The 19213-nt window shown below is 41.4% G+C and overlaps 1 protein-coding gene across 1 annotated transcript in view; it reads right to left on the reverse strand.

Moving 5' to 3' along the window:
- The window catches only part of LOC109892603 (connector enhancer of kinase suppressor of ras 2), a 70892-nt gene that overhangs the window by 36485 nt on the left and 15194 nt on the right, over nt 1–19213 (reverse strand). Inside the window, exons 4-9 of the mRNA XM_031826525.1 lie at nt 15810–15897; nt 15512–15553; nt 13052–13171; nt 12780–12839; nt 10430–10498; nt 3516–3662 (exon numbers count right to left, since the gene is read on the reverse strand). Of these exons, the coding sequence (XP_031682385.1) occupies nt 3516–3662; nt 10430–10498; nt 12780–12839; nt 13052–13171; nt 15512–15553; nt 15810–15897 (526 nt within the window). The remainder of the gene's footprint in view (nt 1–3515; nt 3663–10429; nt 10499–12779; nt 12840–13051; nt 13172–15511; nt 15554–15809; nt 15898–19213) is intronic.

Here is a 19213-nt window from a genome sequence, read left to right on the forward strand (position 1 = left end):
CAAGCCCCTTTGGTGCTGCCATAGAGTTACATTAGAAGTGTCCATCCAAAAAAGCTCAAGGTCACAACAAGTTAGAAATCGCAAATTCAACAAAGAGTGGTTTAGAAGGAATCAGTGACAGTGGATGTGTGGTCCCAAATCTGGGATTAAGGAGCTCTTTTCCAAGTTTAAAATGATAAACATTCAACATTGGCCATGCTGTCAATGAAGCATGATTTGTGCGGTGCTCAAAACAACTGTTAACTCGGAACTGCAAAAACTTGACTTCAGTGAGTTCAAGACAACTGGGAAATCGGGAATAAACGAGCTCCGACTGGATTCGACCTTGGTTTTTTTCAGAGTACCCAGTTGTTTTGAAAGCACCATAAATCCAGAGAATGCCAGACTCACAAAATGTTCCCACAAAGGGCCTCCGTGCCACCTTCCTGTTCAAGTGAGCAGAGCACAACAAGGTGAGTTCTAAAATCTATTGTATGCTGCTGCATAAATTATGTAATATGCCAGGGAGATATGTCTACTGGAGCTAAGAAAGTCATACTAAGTGTATGTTGTGTAGTAAGATTTAGTAGCCCATGTGCCTCACCCTAATAATTTGGTCTATTTACCCCTCTAATTTCACCTACTGTTCTGACTTGGTGGTGCACATGTAGCCTATAAGCTGTTTATGAAATGTAATCATTGAATATTGTAAGAGCTTTCATTGTCTGCTTATATGCCCCCTTTATTTTTCCTACGGTTCTGACTTGGTGTACGGGGGGAACACTATAAGAATAGCCCATGTTCTGAATTCTGTCACCGTACATTTCAAAAGTGCTATTGACTACGTCTGTCCTAGCTCGCACATTAATGTCTTAATCGAAATTACAGATAGCCTCTTATCCACTTGTCGTCCCCTTATGCCATAGTTTGTACATCTCAATTGTCATTAGAAACCACATTTATTTAAGCAAGTCAGCCATATCAGCTACTGTATGTTTTTTTTAAAGGCAGTAAATGAAGCTGAACTAACTGTTTCACTGCCAGACAAGACTCTGCTGATATCCAGGTGTAGCAGTGGTAAAATGTTGTGACTTTTTTCAGGACAGCTTTATGTAGGCCCTAACAGTTTGTGGGTACCGTTTGTCACCGTTATAGTGCAATTAATGTATTGTTTAGTGTTGTGTAGTGGCTTTGCTGGCATGCATCACACTTTATTTATTTCTTCGCCACTGATCCATACTTAGTTTTCTCCTATCACAGCCATTAAACTCTGTAACTGTTTTAATGTCACCATTGGCCTGGTGAAATTCCAGAGCAGATTCCTTCCTCTCCGGCAACTGAGTTAGGAGGAATGCCTGTATCTTTGTAGTGACTGGGTGTATTGATACACCATCCAAAGTGTAATTAATAACTTTCCCATGCTCAAAGGATATTCAATATGCTTTTTTTTACCCATCTACCAATACATGCCCTTCTTTGCGAGGCATTGGAAATCCTCCCTGGTCTTTGTGGTTGATTCTGTGTTTGAAATTCACTGCCTGACTGAGGGACCTTACAGATAATTGTATGTGTGGAGTACAGAGATGAGGTAGTCACTCAAAAATCACATTAAACATTATTATTGCACTCAGAGTTAGTCCATGCAACTTATGTGATTTGTTAAGCACATTTTTACTCCTGAACTTATTTAGGCTTGCCCTGAAGGGGCTAAATACTTATTGACTCTAGACATTTCAGCGTTTAATTTTTAATTAATTTGTAAAAATGTCTAAAAACATAATTTCATTTTGACATTATGGGGTATTGTATGTAGGCCAGTGACCCAAAATCTCAATTTAAAAACATTTTTGAATCAGGCTGTAACACAACTATATGTGGAAAAAGTCAAGGGGTGTAAATACTTTCTGAAGGCATTGCACATGTTTATATTTTTCAATATCCATTTTTATATTTTCAATATTAATAAATGTAAATGTGTTGTAAAAATCTAAATACTACTCATATTACAGAGCAAGCAGTAAAGCTTCATATGACACCAACTTTTGCTTGTAGCACCTACAGATGAAACATTATGGAGTAAATAACTTAAATTATTTATTCCTCAATTATGCTTTAATATACAAAGGTCAAAAATATGTCAACAATAGTTCCTTCAAAGGACCTTTCTATTGATAAAGGTTCATGAGAATCCCCAAAATTATGGCAAAAAAAAAGAAGAGGAATCACCCCAATATCCTCCATGGAGGGCAATCCAATACTCTTTTCTTTCTCCAATTCTTTTCAGCCACAATAATTAAGCATAACTCAAGCAGAACCCTGTTTATTTCAAACTGAAAAACATGCCACCATGCCAAATAATCAATACATAATTATTTCCCTGACATGACTTCTGTCACGTCCTGATCTGTTTCACCTGTCCTTGTGATTGTCTCCACCCCTTCCAGGTGTCGCTTATTTTCACCAGTGTATTTATCCCTGTGTTTCCTGTCTCTCTGTGCCAGTTCGTATTGTATGTCTTTCCAAGTCATCCAGCGGTTTTCCCGTTCTCCTGCTTTTTACAGTCTCCCTTTTCTAGTCCTCCCGGTTTTGAGCCTTGCCTGTTTCTGGACTTTGTACCCGCCTGCCTGACCATTCTGCCTGCCTTGACCACGAGCCTGTCTGCCACTCTGTACCTCATGGACTCTGATCTGGTTTTGACCTTTTGCCTGTCCACGACCATTCTCTTGCCTACCCCTTTCGATTAATAAACATTGTAAGACCCCAACCATCTGCCTCCTGTGTCTGCATTTGGGTCTCGCCTTGATACTTCAGTGCTTATCTACACACCCCATACAGAAGCAAACATTCTGGCTTCACATGTTGAGACATGAGGATAAGGTGCTGATTATCTGAACACATTAACTGATTTCACTGCAGATGCCAAAGACACGTAACCACAGAAACGTTCCTGGGCGTCATCAAGGCAACCCATGCAGCATGAAAATGAGTGAGCTTAGTGCAGAGCTAAAAATAGCTCTCACGCAGTCCAGGGCTCCCGAAGAAAAAAACATCCAGGCAGTTATGATGTAAACCCCCAACCCCCCTCTAACCATCATCCTCCCCAGCTAGTGTTCTGTCTTTGTTCCTCCTCATCAGGCAGTCCCTGTTTCCCCCAGCCAGTCCCACATACTGTACTGTCTGCACTCCATCCACACTGAGCAGCACAATAGATTCACTAACTCCATTCACTGATGCTCCAAATAATCCATTAGAATTCAATTAAAGGGTGGCCAGGTATGGGGTACAACTTGCAGATAATTACCCTTAAATTCATCATGTATCATAATCTCATCTATTCACAATGCAGCCCCCATAAGGAACTACTAAGCCGTTGGTCATTATCAATAATGAGCGCTATGTTTCTTATCGCTCAAATTACACAGCTCCCAGGTGAATTGGTGAAAAAACAATATTATTATCTACCAGAAGGAATCCTAAACAGATATCCAAACACATATAGGAACCTCATTCTCAATATCACATCATAACACAATTACCTGGAGTGCAAGGGGTTTCCACCGTACATTCTTGAGCAGGGCAGGGGCAGATGTGAGAGTGTTCTGAGGTCTCTTCTTCAGCGTGAGGATGACTCCGTTGGGGTCTTCTCTGAGGGCGTTCACCAGGTTCTTCAGCTGCCAACCCACCTGCACAAATATGCCATAGTGGAGAGAGACAATACAACACACTCAGTAAGGCTGATGAAATACTCAACCAATCATGAACTAGTAAATTGTCGTAGCTAGTTACTGAAGTTTTGAACATCTCCTCTACAAACCATGTCTGAGATAGTGACGCCGGAGATAATGACAATGAAAACAACTGCACTATCATTCCAATAGCCTACAGTCCATTCCCACAAATTACAGTGCTTGGAAAATAATGGCGTCTGGTACAAAAACTGTTAGCTAAACAGTATGTGCTGGGAAGTGTTCGTACAATGCAGACAAAATATTGTTCCAATTATTTCCTTTCTTGACCGAACATAACAATTTTCAGAATTCTGTCCTATCTGTTGTTACAACGTTATACAACGTTATACAATGTTTAACAGATAGTGTTGCACCTCGTGCCGACCTATAATGCTTCACAAAGCATCAGCACCATGCTCAACTGGGCTCTGTCCCACAGCAGACAGACAGTGTGCAGCTGTGCTACAGTGAGCTTGGTTCTGCTGATGGCAGTGTGCTCCCAGGCAGGCTCCAGTAGAGGCAGGGGAGCAGAGAAAGCAGGTCACGTCCCCCTCCCTCCTTCTCTCCCTTCCTCCCTCGCTCTCTATGCTACGCTGAGCAGAGCACCTCTCTCTCTTCCTCTTTCCTTTGTTCAGTTCCCCTCAACTCCCCCGTGCACTGTAGAGTGCCAATGTTAATAATGTAACTTATCTGTAAACAGGTTACATTATTCAACTCAGGGACTGGCATGGCGACATAGTCAAACTATAAAAAGACCAACAGATCCCTCTACACACACACACACGCATTTCTGTTTGTCCGAGACACTGTCTCTGTGTTCACACCAGCTTCTGTGCTTACAGGAAACTGCAGTGGCAGATCACACTAGCATGTAATAAGCTAGCTAGTCTCTGGCCCCCTGGTGTGTCAGTTGCAACCTTCTATTGGAGGTTCACCCAGGCATATGACAGTTCATTGGCACATCCACTGTCTCATGTTTCTGAACACAGCATCATGTCATAAAATGTGTAATCTCTGTGATTGGTTGATTGGTAATCTAGTTGTTTTGTATTCTGCAGTAAAACAGACTACTGCAACCACACCTTGTTAGTATGTCTTTGTTTGGGCAGGAGGAGCTATAGTGCCCTTTTTATTTAAATATACATCACAAATGTGAAATTAGGCCTACTACAAATTGTCCCCTACCGAGCTAGGACACTGCCCCTGCTCAGTACGACAACATCACAAGTGACCTGATTAATGCATCCACCATGGTGACACAAACCTAAATCATTTACAGCAATAACCCCAGTCCTCCCAGTCCATTGATTATAGTAGCTGTTTTTAAATGATTGCAAATGTATTAAAAAATAAAAAACTTTATTACATTTACATAATTATTCAGACCTTTTACTCAGTACTTTGTTGAAGCACCTTTGCCAGTGATTACAGCGTTGAGTCTTCTTGGGTATGAAGCTACAGGCTTTGCACACCTGTATTTGGAGAGTTTCTCCCATTCTTCTGCTCAAGCTCTGTCAGGTTGGATGGGGAGCGTCGCTGCACAGCTACAGTTGAAGTCAGAAGTTTACATACACTTAGGTTGGAGTCATTAAAACTAATTTTTCAACCAATCCACAAATTTACTGTTAACAAACTATAGTTTTGGCAAGTCGGTTAGGACATCTACTTTGTGCATGACACAAATAATTTTTCCAACAATTGTTTACAGACAGATTATTTCACTTATAACTCACAATTCCAGTGGATCAGAAGTTTACATACACTAAGTTGACTGTGCCTTTAAACAGCTTTGAAAATTTCAGAAAATGATGTCATGGCTTTAGAAGCTTCTGAGAGGCTAATTTACATCATTTGAGTCAATTGGACTTGTACCTGTGGATGGACTTCGAGGCCTACCTTCAAACTCAGTACCTCTTTGCTTGACATCATGGGTAAATCAAAAGAAATCAGCCAAGCACTGCATCGCAGTGCTAGCAGTGCCACCAGAGACTCTGGGTTCGCGCCCAGGCTCTGTCGCAGCCGGCCGAGACCGGGAGGTCCGTGGGGCGACGCACAACTGCCCTAGCGTCGTCCGGGTTAGGGAGGGTTTGGCCGGTAAGGATATCCTTGTCTCATCGCGCACTAGCGACTCCTGTGGCAGGCCGGGCACAGTGCATGCTAACCAGGTCGCCAGGTGCATGGTGTTTCCGACACATTGGTGCGGCTAGCTTCCGGGTTGGATGCGAACTGTGTTTAGAAGCAGTGCAGCTTGGTTGGATTGTGTTTCGGAGGATGCATGGCTTTCGACCTTTGTCTCTCCTGAGCCCGTACGGGAGTTGTAGCGATGAGACAAGATAGTAACTACTAACAAATGGATACCACGAAATTGGGGAGAAAAGGGGATAAAGGGGATAAAAAAAAGAAATACAATTTAAAAAAGAAATTAGCCAAGACATCAAAAAATAAATTGTAGACCTCCACAAGTCTGGTTCATCCTTGGGAGCAATTTCCAAGGTACCACATTCATCTGTACAAACAATGGTACGCAAGTATAAACACCATGGGACTACGCAGCCGTCATACCAGGAAGGAGACGCATTCTGTCTCCTAGAGATGAACGTACTATGGTGCGAAAAGTGCCAATAAATCACAGAACAACAGCAAAGGACCTTGTGAAAATGCTGGAGGAAACAGGTACAAAAGTACCTGTATCCACAGTAAAACGAGCCCTATGTCGACATAACCTGAAAGGCCACTCAGCAAGGAAGAAGCCACTGCTCCAAAACCACCATAAAAAGAGCCAGACTACAGTTTGCAACTGCACATGGGGACAAAGATCGTACTTTTGGAGAAATGTCCTCTGGCCTGATGAAACAAAAATATAACTGTTTGGTCAAAATGACCATCATTATGTTTGGAGGAAAAAGGGGGAGGCTTGCAAGCCGAAGAATACCATCCTAAACGTGAAGCACGGGGGTGGCAGCATCATGTTGTGGGGGTGCTTTGCTGCAGGAGGGACTGGTGCACTTCACAAAATAGATGGCATCATGAGGCAGGAAGATTATGTGGATATATTGAAGCAACATCTCAAGACATCAGTCAGAAAGTTAAAGCTTGGTCGCAAATGGGTATTCCAAATGGACAATGACCCCAAGCATATTTCAAAAGTTGTGGCAAAATGGCTTAAGGACAACAAAGTCAAGGTATTGAAGTGGCCATCACAAAACTCTGACCTCAATCCCGTAGAAAATTTGTGGGCAGAACTGAAAAAGCACATGCTAGCAAGGAGGCCTACAAACCTGACTCAGTTACACCAGCTCTGTCAGGAGGAATGAGCCAAAATTCACCCAACTTATTGTGGGGAGCTTGTGGAAGGCTACCCAAAATGTTTGACTCAAGGTAAACAATTTAAAGGCAATGCTACCAAATACTAATTGAGTGTATGTAAACTTCTGACCCACTGGGAATGTCATGAAATAAATAAAAGCTGAAATAAATCATTCACTCTACTATTATTCTGACATTTCACATTCTTAAAATAAAGTGGTGATCCTAACTGACTTCAGACAGGGACCTTTTACTAGGATTAAATGTCAGGAATTGTGAAAAACTGAGTTTAAATGTATTTGGCTAAGGTGTATGTAAACTTCCAACTTCAATGTTATTTTCAGGTCTCTCCAGAGATGCTCGATCGGGGTCAAGTCCGGGCTCTGGCTGGGCCACTCAAGGACATTCAGAGTCTTGTCGCGAAGCCACTCCTGTGTTGTCTTGGCTGTGTACTTATGGTCGTTGTCCCGTTGGAAGGTGAACCTTAGCCCTAGTCTGAGGTCCTGAGCGCTCTGGAGCAGGTTTTCATCAAGGATCTCTCTGTACTTTGCTCAGTTCATCTTTCCCTCGATCCTGACTAGTCTCCCTGTCCCTGCCGATGAAAAACATCTCCACAGCATGATGCTACCACCACCATGCTTCACCGTAGGGATGGCACTGGCCAGGTGAGGAGAGTTGCCTGGTTTCCTCCAGACGTGACGCTTGACATTCAGGCCAAAGAGTACATTTTGGTTTCATCAGACCAGAGAATCTTGTTTCTCATAGTCTGAGAGCCCTTTAGGTGCCTTTTGGCAAACTCCAAGCGGGCTGTCATGTGCCTTTTATTGAGGAGTGGCTTCCATCTGGCCATAAAGGCCTGATTGGTAGAGTGCTGCAGAGATGTCCTTCTAGAAGGTTCTCCCATCTCCAAAGAGGAACTCTGGAGCTCTGTCAGTGACCATCGGGTTTTTGGTCACCTCCCTGACCTTAGTGGTTCAAAACTTTGATATAAGAATGATGGAGGCCTCTGGCCTCTCTACGGACAATTCCTTCCACCTCATGGCTTGGTTTTTGCTCTAACATGCACTGTTAACTGTGGGAACTTATATAGACAGGTGTGCGCCTTTCCAAATAATGTACAATCAATTGAATTTACCACAGGTTGACTCCAATCAAGTTGTAGAAACACCTCAAGGATGATCAATGGAAACAGGACGCACCTGAGCTCAATTCCGAGTCTCATAACAAAGGGTCTGAATACTTATGTAAATAAGGTTTAGATGTTTTATTTTTCTATTAATTAGCAAAAAATTCTGAAAACCTGTTTTCGCTTTGTCATTATGGGTATTGTGTGGAGGAACAATTTTATTTAATCAATTTTAGAATAAGGCTGTAACGTAACAAAATGTAGAAAAAGTGAAGGGGTCTGAATACTTTCCGAATACACTGTAGATGGGCCAAGGGAGCCTCTATAGCAACAACAAGTAGAAACAAACACAGACCTCACGCAATGCAAGGTGACACCTCTAAAGCGGCCATTGTTGTCCATCTAAAGCTGCCAATGGATCAAATCAAATCAAATTTATATGTCACATGCAGAATACAACGGGTGCAGACTTTACTGTTAAATGCTTACTTACGAGCAAAATATATATTTTTAAATATTAACACAATAAAGTAACAATAACGAGGATATATACAAGGAGCCCCGGTATCGAGTCAATGTGTATGAGGTAGTTGAGATAATTGAGGTAATATGTACATGTAGGTAGGGGTAAAAATGACTAGGCAATCATAATAGATAATAAACAGAGTAGCAGCAGCGTATGTGAAGAGTGTGAAAGTGTGTCCATGTGTGTGTGTGTGTGTGTGTGAGTGTGCGTGTGTGTGTGCGTGTGTGCGTGCGTGCGTGTGCGTGCATGTATGTGTGTGTGTGTGTGTGTGTTGGAGTGTCAGTATAGTATGTGTGAGTGTGTGGGTGGGGTCAAGTGAGTGTGTATAGAGCAAGTGCAAAAGAGTCAGTGCAAAAAGAAGGGGGTCAATGTAAATAGTCTGGGTAGCCATTTGATTAACTGTTCGGCAGTCTTATGGCTTGGGGGTAGGTACTGTACATGTGTGTTCAGAGTTTTATTTATTTATTTTATTTTACCTTTATTTAACCAGGTAGGCAAGTTGAGAACAAGTTCTCATTTACAATTGCGACCTGGCCAAGATAAAGCAAAGCAGTTCGACAGATAAAACGACACAGAGTTACACATGGAGTAAAAACAAACATACAGTCAATAATGCAGTATAAACAGGTCTATATACAATGTGAGCAAATGAGGTGAGAAGGGAGGTAAAGGCAAAAAAGGCCAAGATGGCAAAGTAAATACAATATAGCAAGTAAAATACTGGAATGGTAGTTTTGCAATGGAAGAATGTGCAAAGTAGAAATAAAAAAATAATGGGTTAGCATGGTACAGGTGTACACAATGTTGGGAAAGCAAATAGGCCACAGTCCCAAACAAATATTACAATGAGGATAAACAAATGTGTACTTCTGGCAAAAATAGTATTGGAATGAATGCGGAGAAAACATTTATGTAGATAAAATTGATGTAGAACAATGGTTTTCTCTCCGCCAACGAGTGGATTGTGAACAGTTTGTGGCATAAACAGTGCTTGTGCCCATAGAAATAGACGTGGGGCGCGGGATGTTCACCAATGCTAGAAAGGGGGCTGAGTGAAAAAGTTTGGGAACCCCTGATGTAGAATAACCATAAATAGGGTATCTGTTGGTGAATATAGAGGAGTGATTTGACTGTGTCCCCCACTGAACTTTGCTGTTTAAAGTGAGATCAGGACCCGTATCCACTAAGCGTCTCAGGGTTAGGGTTAGTGCTGATGTAGGATCAGGTCCCCATCTGTCAATATAATAGTATTCATTATGATCTCAAAGGCAAAACTAGATCCTAGATCAGCACTCCTACTCTGAGAGGCTTTGTGGATACCGGCCCAGATCAGAATAAATGGATTGCCCACTGCTGTCAACCCCCTGTGGGTTAATTGAACGAACTTGGTTACATTGGGAACTAAAAGCTCATTATCAATGAATGACTAACCAGTCCCCTGTATTTTTACGAGTACAACGCCCCTGAACTACCAGATACTAAATGATTAATTGAGGACTAATTAGGTACTAGGCAGCACTAAATAAGCACCTTGTTCTTGGCTTCCAAAGACAAAGCGTTTTGTGCCCAGACAGGCTGGGCTGGAGGAGTACAGAGTCTAGGAAAGCACCCGTTTCTCATTCATGATGGCTGACCTTTCCTGACCCAGACTGAACAGAGTGTCTTTCCCCCAGACCCTGAGAGAGATCCTGTAGGACCAAATGACAGTGCAGTACTCAGAGCTGTACTCAGTGCTTTACAGTGGAACATTCAGTCTGGACTCACCACTGTCTGGTGGTTGACCTGAATAACCTCGTCTCCTGCATGGATCTTCTTGCACTGGTCAGCTGGAGACTGCAGAGACAGTGACAGACAGAGCCATGCAAGGGGGTTGTCAATTATCAGCATTCAAGTAGGATAAGTAGAGGTTAGGACACATAGCCATCATAGCAATTACATTCAAATATAATGGTTATTAGAGACCTTTCTTTATGGTATAGGCTATATAGTGCTTTGGCCCAACTCCTCTGACTTCATTGTCATGCCTAGGACAACATCTATGGCATGATAATGAACAGAACAAAGGAGTTGGCTAAAGTACAAACAGGGCCTGCATCCACAAAGTACCTCAGAAAAGGTCCTAGGAATCCTGTTAAAAACCTGTTTTAAAACACACACAAAACTCCCAGGTCAAAATGGGGTTTAGATTTGATGTTAATTCACTGCCCAGACAAACTCTGAGCCAGGAGTAAAAATCAACTCATAAAAGTTTGTCTCAGATGGTAATCATGACAGTTTGAGGTACCGCAAAGGAAAGATAGTGATGACGCGCATTAATATTGTTGCAAATAATGGGGAATAACCAATCATGATGAGGCTTCACCAACTGTGAACTCTATAGCACGCTTCAGATAACCACGGTGACTGTGACTGTACATCAAATGTTGCAATGGTAAAACATTTCATATCATTTTTGCCTGACACAATCACTTTGTCTACTCTTAATGATTGCCTAATATGTTGGCAACCATAACCTTTATTTACATTTTTTATAATAGCTGAATTTTGACAACATTACCGTTATATCAACACACTCATCACTCCCGTTTAACAACTCTAAATCACTTCGGCACAGTAGGCATCAAGTCATTTGCCAATAATGTTGCAAACAACATTGCATACAACATTTGAAAGGTCTATTATTTTCATCAACACAATCAAAGGTAACATAAGCCAGCTAGATGCTTTCAACTGCCGAACTTATAGGCAAGCCCAATTTAGGCATCGTTTTTAACAACATGATGTTGCGCTCCAAAGAGACAACTTGAAATAACATGCTGTAGGTAATAAAATCATCGAGCCTAGTGGTTATACATATTTACAGAATTAGGATCTTAATTTGAGAGAGTTTACTGCAGAAGGAAAATAATGATGTAGATTATAATTAATGGATTTTTTTGGTAAGGGTTGATACATTTTTCGTTAGGGATAATCAAGAGTGTCATTTTAAAGTGTAAATAACAAACTTTAGAATCGTTTTTAAACCTTGAATACCCTACAATTTGAAATGCAGGAAAATTCTCAGAAACAAAAGAGTGATTAAATTAAGATCCTACATTACAGGTATATCGTGAAATAGGCCCCATGTGAAACCATTGTTAAAAGCACAAGAGATAGTGTTGCATGTAGAGATTATTTATGTGTTGATCAAGATCCAAACATCAAATCATTATTTTAACAACTCCAAAGAGAGTGTACATGGTGCAGGAACCATTGACACCTGCTGGTAACTCTTTTAACTGATTAGGAGCGCTCATGAGGTCTCCTAAATATCTGTCAACTAGGTGGGACTCTTATGACTAAAGAGGCTTCATGCATAGCTTTTATTTTTAGGAGTGAAATGTCTCTATTCTAAGCACTTAAGACCAATGTTCTACTCTGAGATGCTTTGTGGATATGGGCCCAGATCTGCAAGGACAGGCTTCCTTGGCACAGCTTTATAAGATAGATAAATTGTGTTTTCCCCCAAAATGTCCAGTAAGTCTAAAGAGTGTTGATCTCAGCCACCATTTAGCAGCAATTGAAAGGAGTCACATCACTTGGCAGAGAATCAAACATCACCGGCCTCTATACCTCCTCCCTTCATACCATGGTAGTACGACTTCACACATTGTACAATATCACTAATAGTAACTATTTTCCTTCTTCAGGGGCTCGGAAATGATTAATGAACTGTCAGTCACAGCACCCATTCCCTCTCCATCTCCTCCAGAGGGTCCACAACATCCCAGTCATGCTTTGAACGTGTTGCTGAATGGAAGAGCTGTGGTTCTCTGTGCCATGCTGCCATCTGTAAGCCTGTGTCATCCCTCCTCAGTTGCCAACCCCAATTAAACACCCAGATGATAATTAGGGGTTCACTATTTGCTGCACTAATTGAACAGTTACCCCAGAGCCCCAACCAGAGATGCGGGTCATTACAGGACTACAATAGGCTCATGTGGAAAACGAGCAGGCCAATGGTAAAACAGAATAACAAAGTTATGGGTGCAAGAGTTGGTATGGTTAGCAGAGACTGTTTAAAGTAAAACAATTGTTTTACTACAGGGACACATGGTCCAGGAAGTAGACTTACGTTCTCAGTGGTCCCAGTGATGACATGAAGGCCGTCATATGTAGATTTGATGTACATTCCCTAAATGAGAGGAGAGAGGGTAGACTGTATTCAACTAAAAAGGAGAATAATGTAGTTATAATGATGAGACGTACACTTCATATCTTGGTATGACATTACAAACAAGTAAAGTTAGCCTGTTTGCTCTGTCACAGAACTATCCTGACAGAGTCCTGGTTCAGCTCCTGCGGAGGTATGATTGAAGGCGTCTATAGTGTAGTCTTAGTACTCACCAGGCCCTCGCTGGGCATGATGTTGGTCAGGTGCACAACCTCCAGATGGGCTGACTGGGACACCAGCGAATCAGAGGACAGCGAGATGATGTGGTCACAGATCCCAGACAGTGTTTTACACTACAGACACAAGAAGACAGGATGGGATCATTCAATATGCTGCAGCTCACACTGTCAACTAGCTGATATGAATTACTGCCTGAATGTCTCTCATTCGTCAGATGACTGTATGGTGGAGAGAAATGACACAGTGTAAAGTGAGCTTCGGGATCGTGCATCATCTCCTGGAGTTCAAGAGTACCACTTTGCTGGTGTAGGACAAAGAACCAACTGGGAATGTAGTGATGGGGAAAAACCAATACAGAACTTTACATACACTTAGGTTGGAGCCATTAAAACTCATTTTTCAACCACTCCACAAATTTCTTGTTAACAAACTATAGTTTTGGAGGTGTACCTGTGGATATATTTCAAGGCCTACCTTCAAACTCAGTGCCTCATCATGGAAAAATCTAAATAAATCAGCCAAGACCTCAGAAAAATGATGAACATACTTTGGTGCGAAAAGTGCAAATCAATCCCAGAACAACAGCAAAGGACCTTGTGAAGATGCTGGAGGAAACAGGTACTAAAGTATCTATTTCCACAGTAGAACGAGTCCTATATCGATATAATCGAAAGACCGCTCAGCAAGGAAGAAGCCACTGCTCCAAAACCGCCATAAAAAAGACAGTTTAAAGGCAATGCTACCAAATACTAATTGAGTGTGTGTAAACTTCTGACCCACTGGGAATGTGATGAAAGAAATATTAGCTGAAATAAATAATTCACTCTACTATTATTCTGACATTTCATATTCTTAAAATAAAGTGGTAATCCTAACTGACCTAAAACAGGGAATTTTTTACTAGGATTAAATGTCAGGAATTGTGAAAAACTGAGTTTAAATGGATTTGGCTAAGGTGTATGTAAACTTCCGACTTCAACTGTAAGTGTCATGATAATATCGTATTGTGAGGTCCCTGGCAATTCCTAGCCCTAATGACAGAGTGCATGGAGTCACTCTCTTCTCCTCCTGCCTGTGTTTTAGAGCAGAAAGAATAAAGCACTGTATGCAATTATCTGAGAATCTGACCTGCTTTTTAATGAGCGATTCTTTGGCTTATTCATCATCTGAGACACACATGGCATTCTTCAAAGGCAAGCTACGGCTTGTCATCCTGGGTTTAACAAGCTGAGGAGTAAAGGGGTCCTTATTGCTCTATGTAGCACTTTATTAGCAGCCTGTCATGTCCTTCAGATGTCATGTCGAATGTACTGTATTTTGGTTTCTATCACTGCCACAAGTAGCACAGCGGCTAGAACTGGCTAGCTACAGTGACACAGCCATGACTCCATCGATTCCCTTAGTCTCCAATCGCTCTCTCTGTCTCTCACTCACTCTCTCTTTCACACAGACACACACACAGACTGACAGACAGACAAACACACATCTGGCCTGTACATAGTTTGTCCTAGCTTCTCTCTCTCTCTCTCTCTGTCTAATTGCTGTAGGCAGGAATGCCCATGGGAGCAGCAGGGAGGTTCTGCATTATTCAACACAGACTGCCAACCAATGGCCTTAAAACTGCGGCTTTAGAGAAATACACAGGCAGACTCACACACTCTTATTAATAACCCAAACCCTCTTCTTCCATAGTGCTGCCTGCCTGGCGATGAGGAGTCTGCATGTGACTGCATTATCACATGTTCAAGTGTGGGCATGTGCCCTAAATGAAGTAGAGAGTGTGTGTGTGTGTGTGTGTGTGTGTGTGTGTGTGTGTGTGTGTGTGTGTGTGTGTGTGTGTGTGTGTGTGTGTGTGTGTGTGTGTGTGTGTGTGTGTGTGTGTGTGTGTGTGTGTGTGTACAAACAATGTGTAAAGATTCATTGGCGTTTCAAAATCATTGACCAACATATTGTTTGATGATTTATATGCCACTGTTATTTTGAAAACATTTGTTAATTTGTGTCATGTGTAACCTTTATCATGACTAATGTTTTTTATCTTATGACTGTAAATAAGATGGTAACACTTTTTTGGGATAGTCCATCTGTAGATGCTCTACAGACTATCAATAACATGTCAACTAACTATCTACAAACCCTATCCTTACCCCTAACCTTAACCCTTATCCTAACCATAACCCTTACCCTTACCCTAACCATAAACTTAACCCTTACCCTAAGCCTAGGCCTAACCCTTACCCTAACCTGTATTCTAAACCAAACCATAACCTTAGCAAGCAGTTACTAATCAACAGATAGCTTGTTGATAGTATGGACAATCTGGACTATCCAAATTATGTGTGACCAATAAGATTTGTGTCAGGTGCCAGTTAATGGTTGATAGGAAGATTTGTGGATCCTTGTGTGTCATTGTGAGCAGTAAACAAACAAACAAAAAAAGACTCCTAACTCACCACATGAAGAATCTTGTTTTCTGTCTCATACACCGTGCAGTCCTGCAAGACAATTAAAGACCAGTTAGAGAAATAAAACTGATCGCAAGTTTAGTGCAATTTATTTAGTTGGAAGACTGTCTATTGAGAGTGTTTAAAACAGGGAAGTTATTTTCAGAAGGCCATCTATTCCTGACAAAACTTTAACAGAAGTATAACATTGAGGTATGTAGCTAGGTGTTCTGTGAGAGAAATATTGATGCAATAGTATCTAGTTAATAAAATTCCCTAACATTTTTCATACCCCTGGACAACTCACCTGTTGTACTATGGTGGTTAACTCCAAGCACAGTTGAACAATGTTGTTCTTTAGTAAGGAGTACTCTGTCACACTGACAAATGGAGATCTGGCAGGAGGGAAGAAAGTACAACATGTAGAGTTCAGAGATGTTAAAAAATATAATCTTTGCATAAGCCCTCTCCAACAACTTTACAATGAAAGAGAACCATTATATAAACTATAAGACACATGCAAATGAAGTTCCTCTGGGAATATTTTGGCGGACCCTACAGAGCATAGCGCAGTGTCACAATATCGATTTTTGTCACAAAAGGGGTGGCTCCTTGTAGCACGCTTTATCATTCTACTTACTCCCGTGCCACATGAAAATGGTAACGTGCCATATCATTCCTTGCATAGCCATAGGAGAAGTGTTGTGTAGGCAATGAAGCTTGCTTGGTTCCTTGATCTGATCTATAGGGTATGCATCAAAGTAACCTTCACTGAACAAAAATGTTAATGCAACCTGCAACAGTTTAAAATGTTTTACTGAGTTACAGTTAATATAAGGAAATCAGTCATTTTAAATGAATTTATTAGGCCCTAATCTATGGATCACACATGACTGGTAATACAGATATGCATCAGTTAGTCACAGATAAAAAGTAGGGGCATGGATCAGAAAACCAGTCAGTATCTGGTGTGACCACCACTTTCTTCATGCAGCGCAACACATCTCCACCATGGGGCAAGCTGTTCACAATGTTGACATCAGCAAACCGCTCGCCCACACGACAACATACACTCTGTCTGCCATCTGCCCGGTACAGTTGAAACCATGATTAATCCGTGAAGAGCACACTTCTCTAGCGTGCCAGTGGTCATCGAAGGTGAGCCCACTGAAGTCAGTTACGACGCCAAACTGCAATCAGGTAAAGACCCTGGTGAGGACGACAGGCACGCAGATGAGCTTCCCTGAGTTTCTGACAGTTTGTGCAGAACTTTCTCGGTTGTGCAAACCCACAGTTTCATCAGCTTCCCGGGAAGCTGGTCTCAGACAATCCCGCAGGTGAAGAAGACAAATGTGGAGGTCCTAGGCTGGCGTGGTTACACTTGGTCTGCGGTTGTGAGGCTGGTTGGACATAATGCCAAATTCTCTAAAATAACTTTGGAGGCGGCTTATGGTAGAGAAATGTACATTAAATTCTCTCGCAACAGCTCTGGTGGGCATTCCTGCAGTCAGCATGCCAGTTGCACGCTCGCTCAAAACTTGAGACATCTATGGCATTGTGTTGTGTGACAATACTGCACATTTAGAGTGGCATTTTATTGTCCCTAACACAAGGTGCACCTGTGTAATGATCATGTTGTTTAATCAGTTCCTTGATATTCCACACTTGTCAGGTACATGGATTATCTTGGGAAAGGAGAAATTTGTACACAACATTTGAGAGAAATAAGCTTTTTGTGCTTACGGAAAATTTCAGCTCATGAAACATGGGACCAACACTTTACATGTTGCGTTTATATTTTTGTTGAGTATATTTTGCATTGATAAATCAATATAATCTCAGTGACTGTTTAAACAATAAACCAAACAATATTGTGGCCTTATTAGAATCCCCCCAAAATGTATTTTGTTTAGAAGTGATAATGTTGTTCTAGACTATTTGAAAACATAAAAATAGATAGCCATGTGACATATTTTGCTGATATGAGACCGAATAAATTGAAGCAACTTATCAAATTGGGATAATGTTGTAGGTTACAATGGCAACTATGAGTATTTGCCCGGACATATTCTTTTATTATAAATCAGATTATTTCACATGGCGATGTGGGAAGCTAAAAGGCTAGCTAACTTACAGTGTTTAGCCAACTTGCTAGTAAGGGAAGACAACAAGAACAAGTCCTTGAGCAAGGCACTTAACCCCCGCACAACAATACCTCCCCGGGCACCCACACCTCTCCAATAAAAGACGGTAAACAGTGCCAGTTAAACGTTTGGACACACCTACTCTTTCAAGGTTTTTTATTTATTTATTTTTTTAAACAATTTTTGTCACGCCTTGGTCTTAGTATTTTGTGTTTTCTTTAATTATTTGTTCAGGCCAGGGTGTGACATGGGTTTGTGTGTTGTGTTTCGTATTGGGGTTTGTAGTATTTAGGATCGCGGCTGATTAGGGGTGTTGTATAGGCTTGGCTGCCTGAGGCGGTTCTCAATCAGCAGTCAGGTGCTTCTCGTTGCCTCTGATTGGGAACCGTATTTAGGTAGCCTGAGTTCGCTTTGTCTTTCGTGGGTGAATGTTCCTGTCTCTGTGTAGTCTCACCAGATAGGCTGTAATTAGGTTTCACGTTCCGTTTGTTGTTTTTGTATTTATTAGTTATTTCATGTATCGTCACCATTTCCTCATTAAAGATCATGATTAACCACCACGCTGCATTTCGGTCCGACTCTCTTTCGACAAACGAAGAACGCCGTTACAATTTTCTACAATGTAGAATAATAGAGAAGACATAAAAACTATTAAATAGCACATGTGGAGTCATGTAGTAACCAAAAAAAGTGTCAAAATATATTTATTCAAAGTAACAACCCTTTGCCTTGATGACAGCTTTGCACACTCTTGGCATTCTCTCAACCAGCTTCATGAGGTAGTCACCTGGAATGCATTTCAATTAACAGGTGTGCCTTGTTAAAAGTTAATTTGTGGAATGCCTTTCCTTTTTAATGCGTTTGAGCCAATCAGTTGTGTCGTGACAAGGTAGAGGTGGTATACAGAAGATAGCCCTATTTGGTAAAAGACCAAGTCCATATTATGGCAAGAACAGCTCAAATAAGCAAAGAGAAACGACAGTCCATCATTACTTTAAGACATCAGTGTGTCAGTCAAGCTGGAAAATGTAAAGAACTTTGAAAGTTTCTTCAAGTGCAGTTGCAAAAACCATCAAGAGCTATGATGAAACTGGCTCTCATGAAAGGACAGGAAAGGAAGACCCAGAGTTACCTCTACTGCAGAAGATAAATTCATTAGAGTTAACTGCACCTCAGATTGCAGCCCAAATAAATGCCTCACAGGGTTCAAGTAACAGACACATCTCAACATCAACTGTTCCGAGGAGACTGCATAAATCAGGCCTTTGTGGTCGAATTGCTGCAAAGAAACCACTACTAAAGGACACCAGTAAGAAGAAGAGACTTGCTTGGGTCAAAAAACACAAGCAATGGATATTAGACCGATGGAAATCTGTCCTTTGATCTGATGAGTCCAAATTTGAGATTTTTAGTTCCAACCGCAGTTTCTTTGTGAGACGCAGAGTAGGTGAACGGATGATCTCCGCATGTGTGGTTCCCACCATGAAGCATGGAGGAGGTGGTGTGATGGTGTAGGGGTGCAATTTAATAATTGATTAAAATGCACTGTTTTGCAATGAAGGTCTAC

The sequence above is a fragment of the Oncorhynchus kisutch genome, linkage group LG6 (genome assembly GCF_002021735.2).
Source record: "Oncorhynchus kisutch isolate 150728-3 linkage group LG6, Okis_V2, whole genome shotgun sequence".
NCBI classification, from domain to species: domain Eukaryota; kingdom Metazoa; phylum Chordata; class Actinopteri; order Salmoniformes; family Salmonidae; genus Oncorhynchus; species Oncorhynchus kisutch.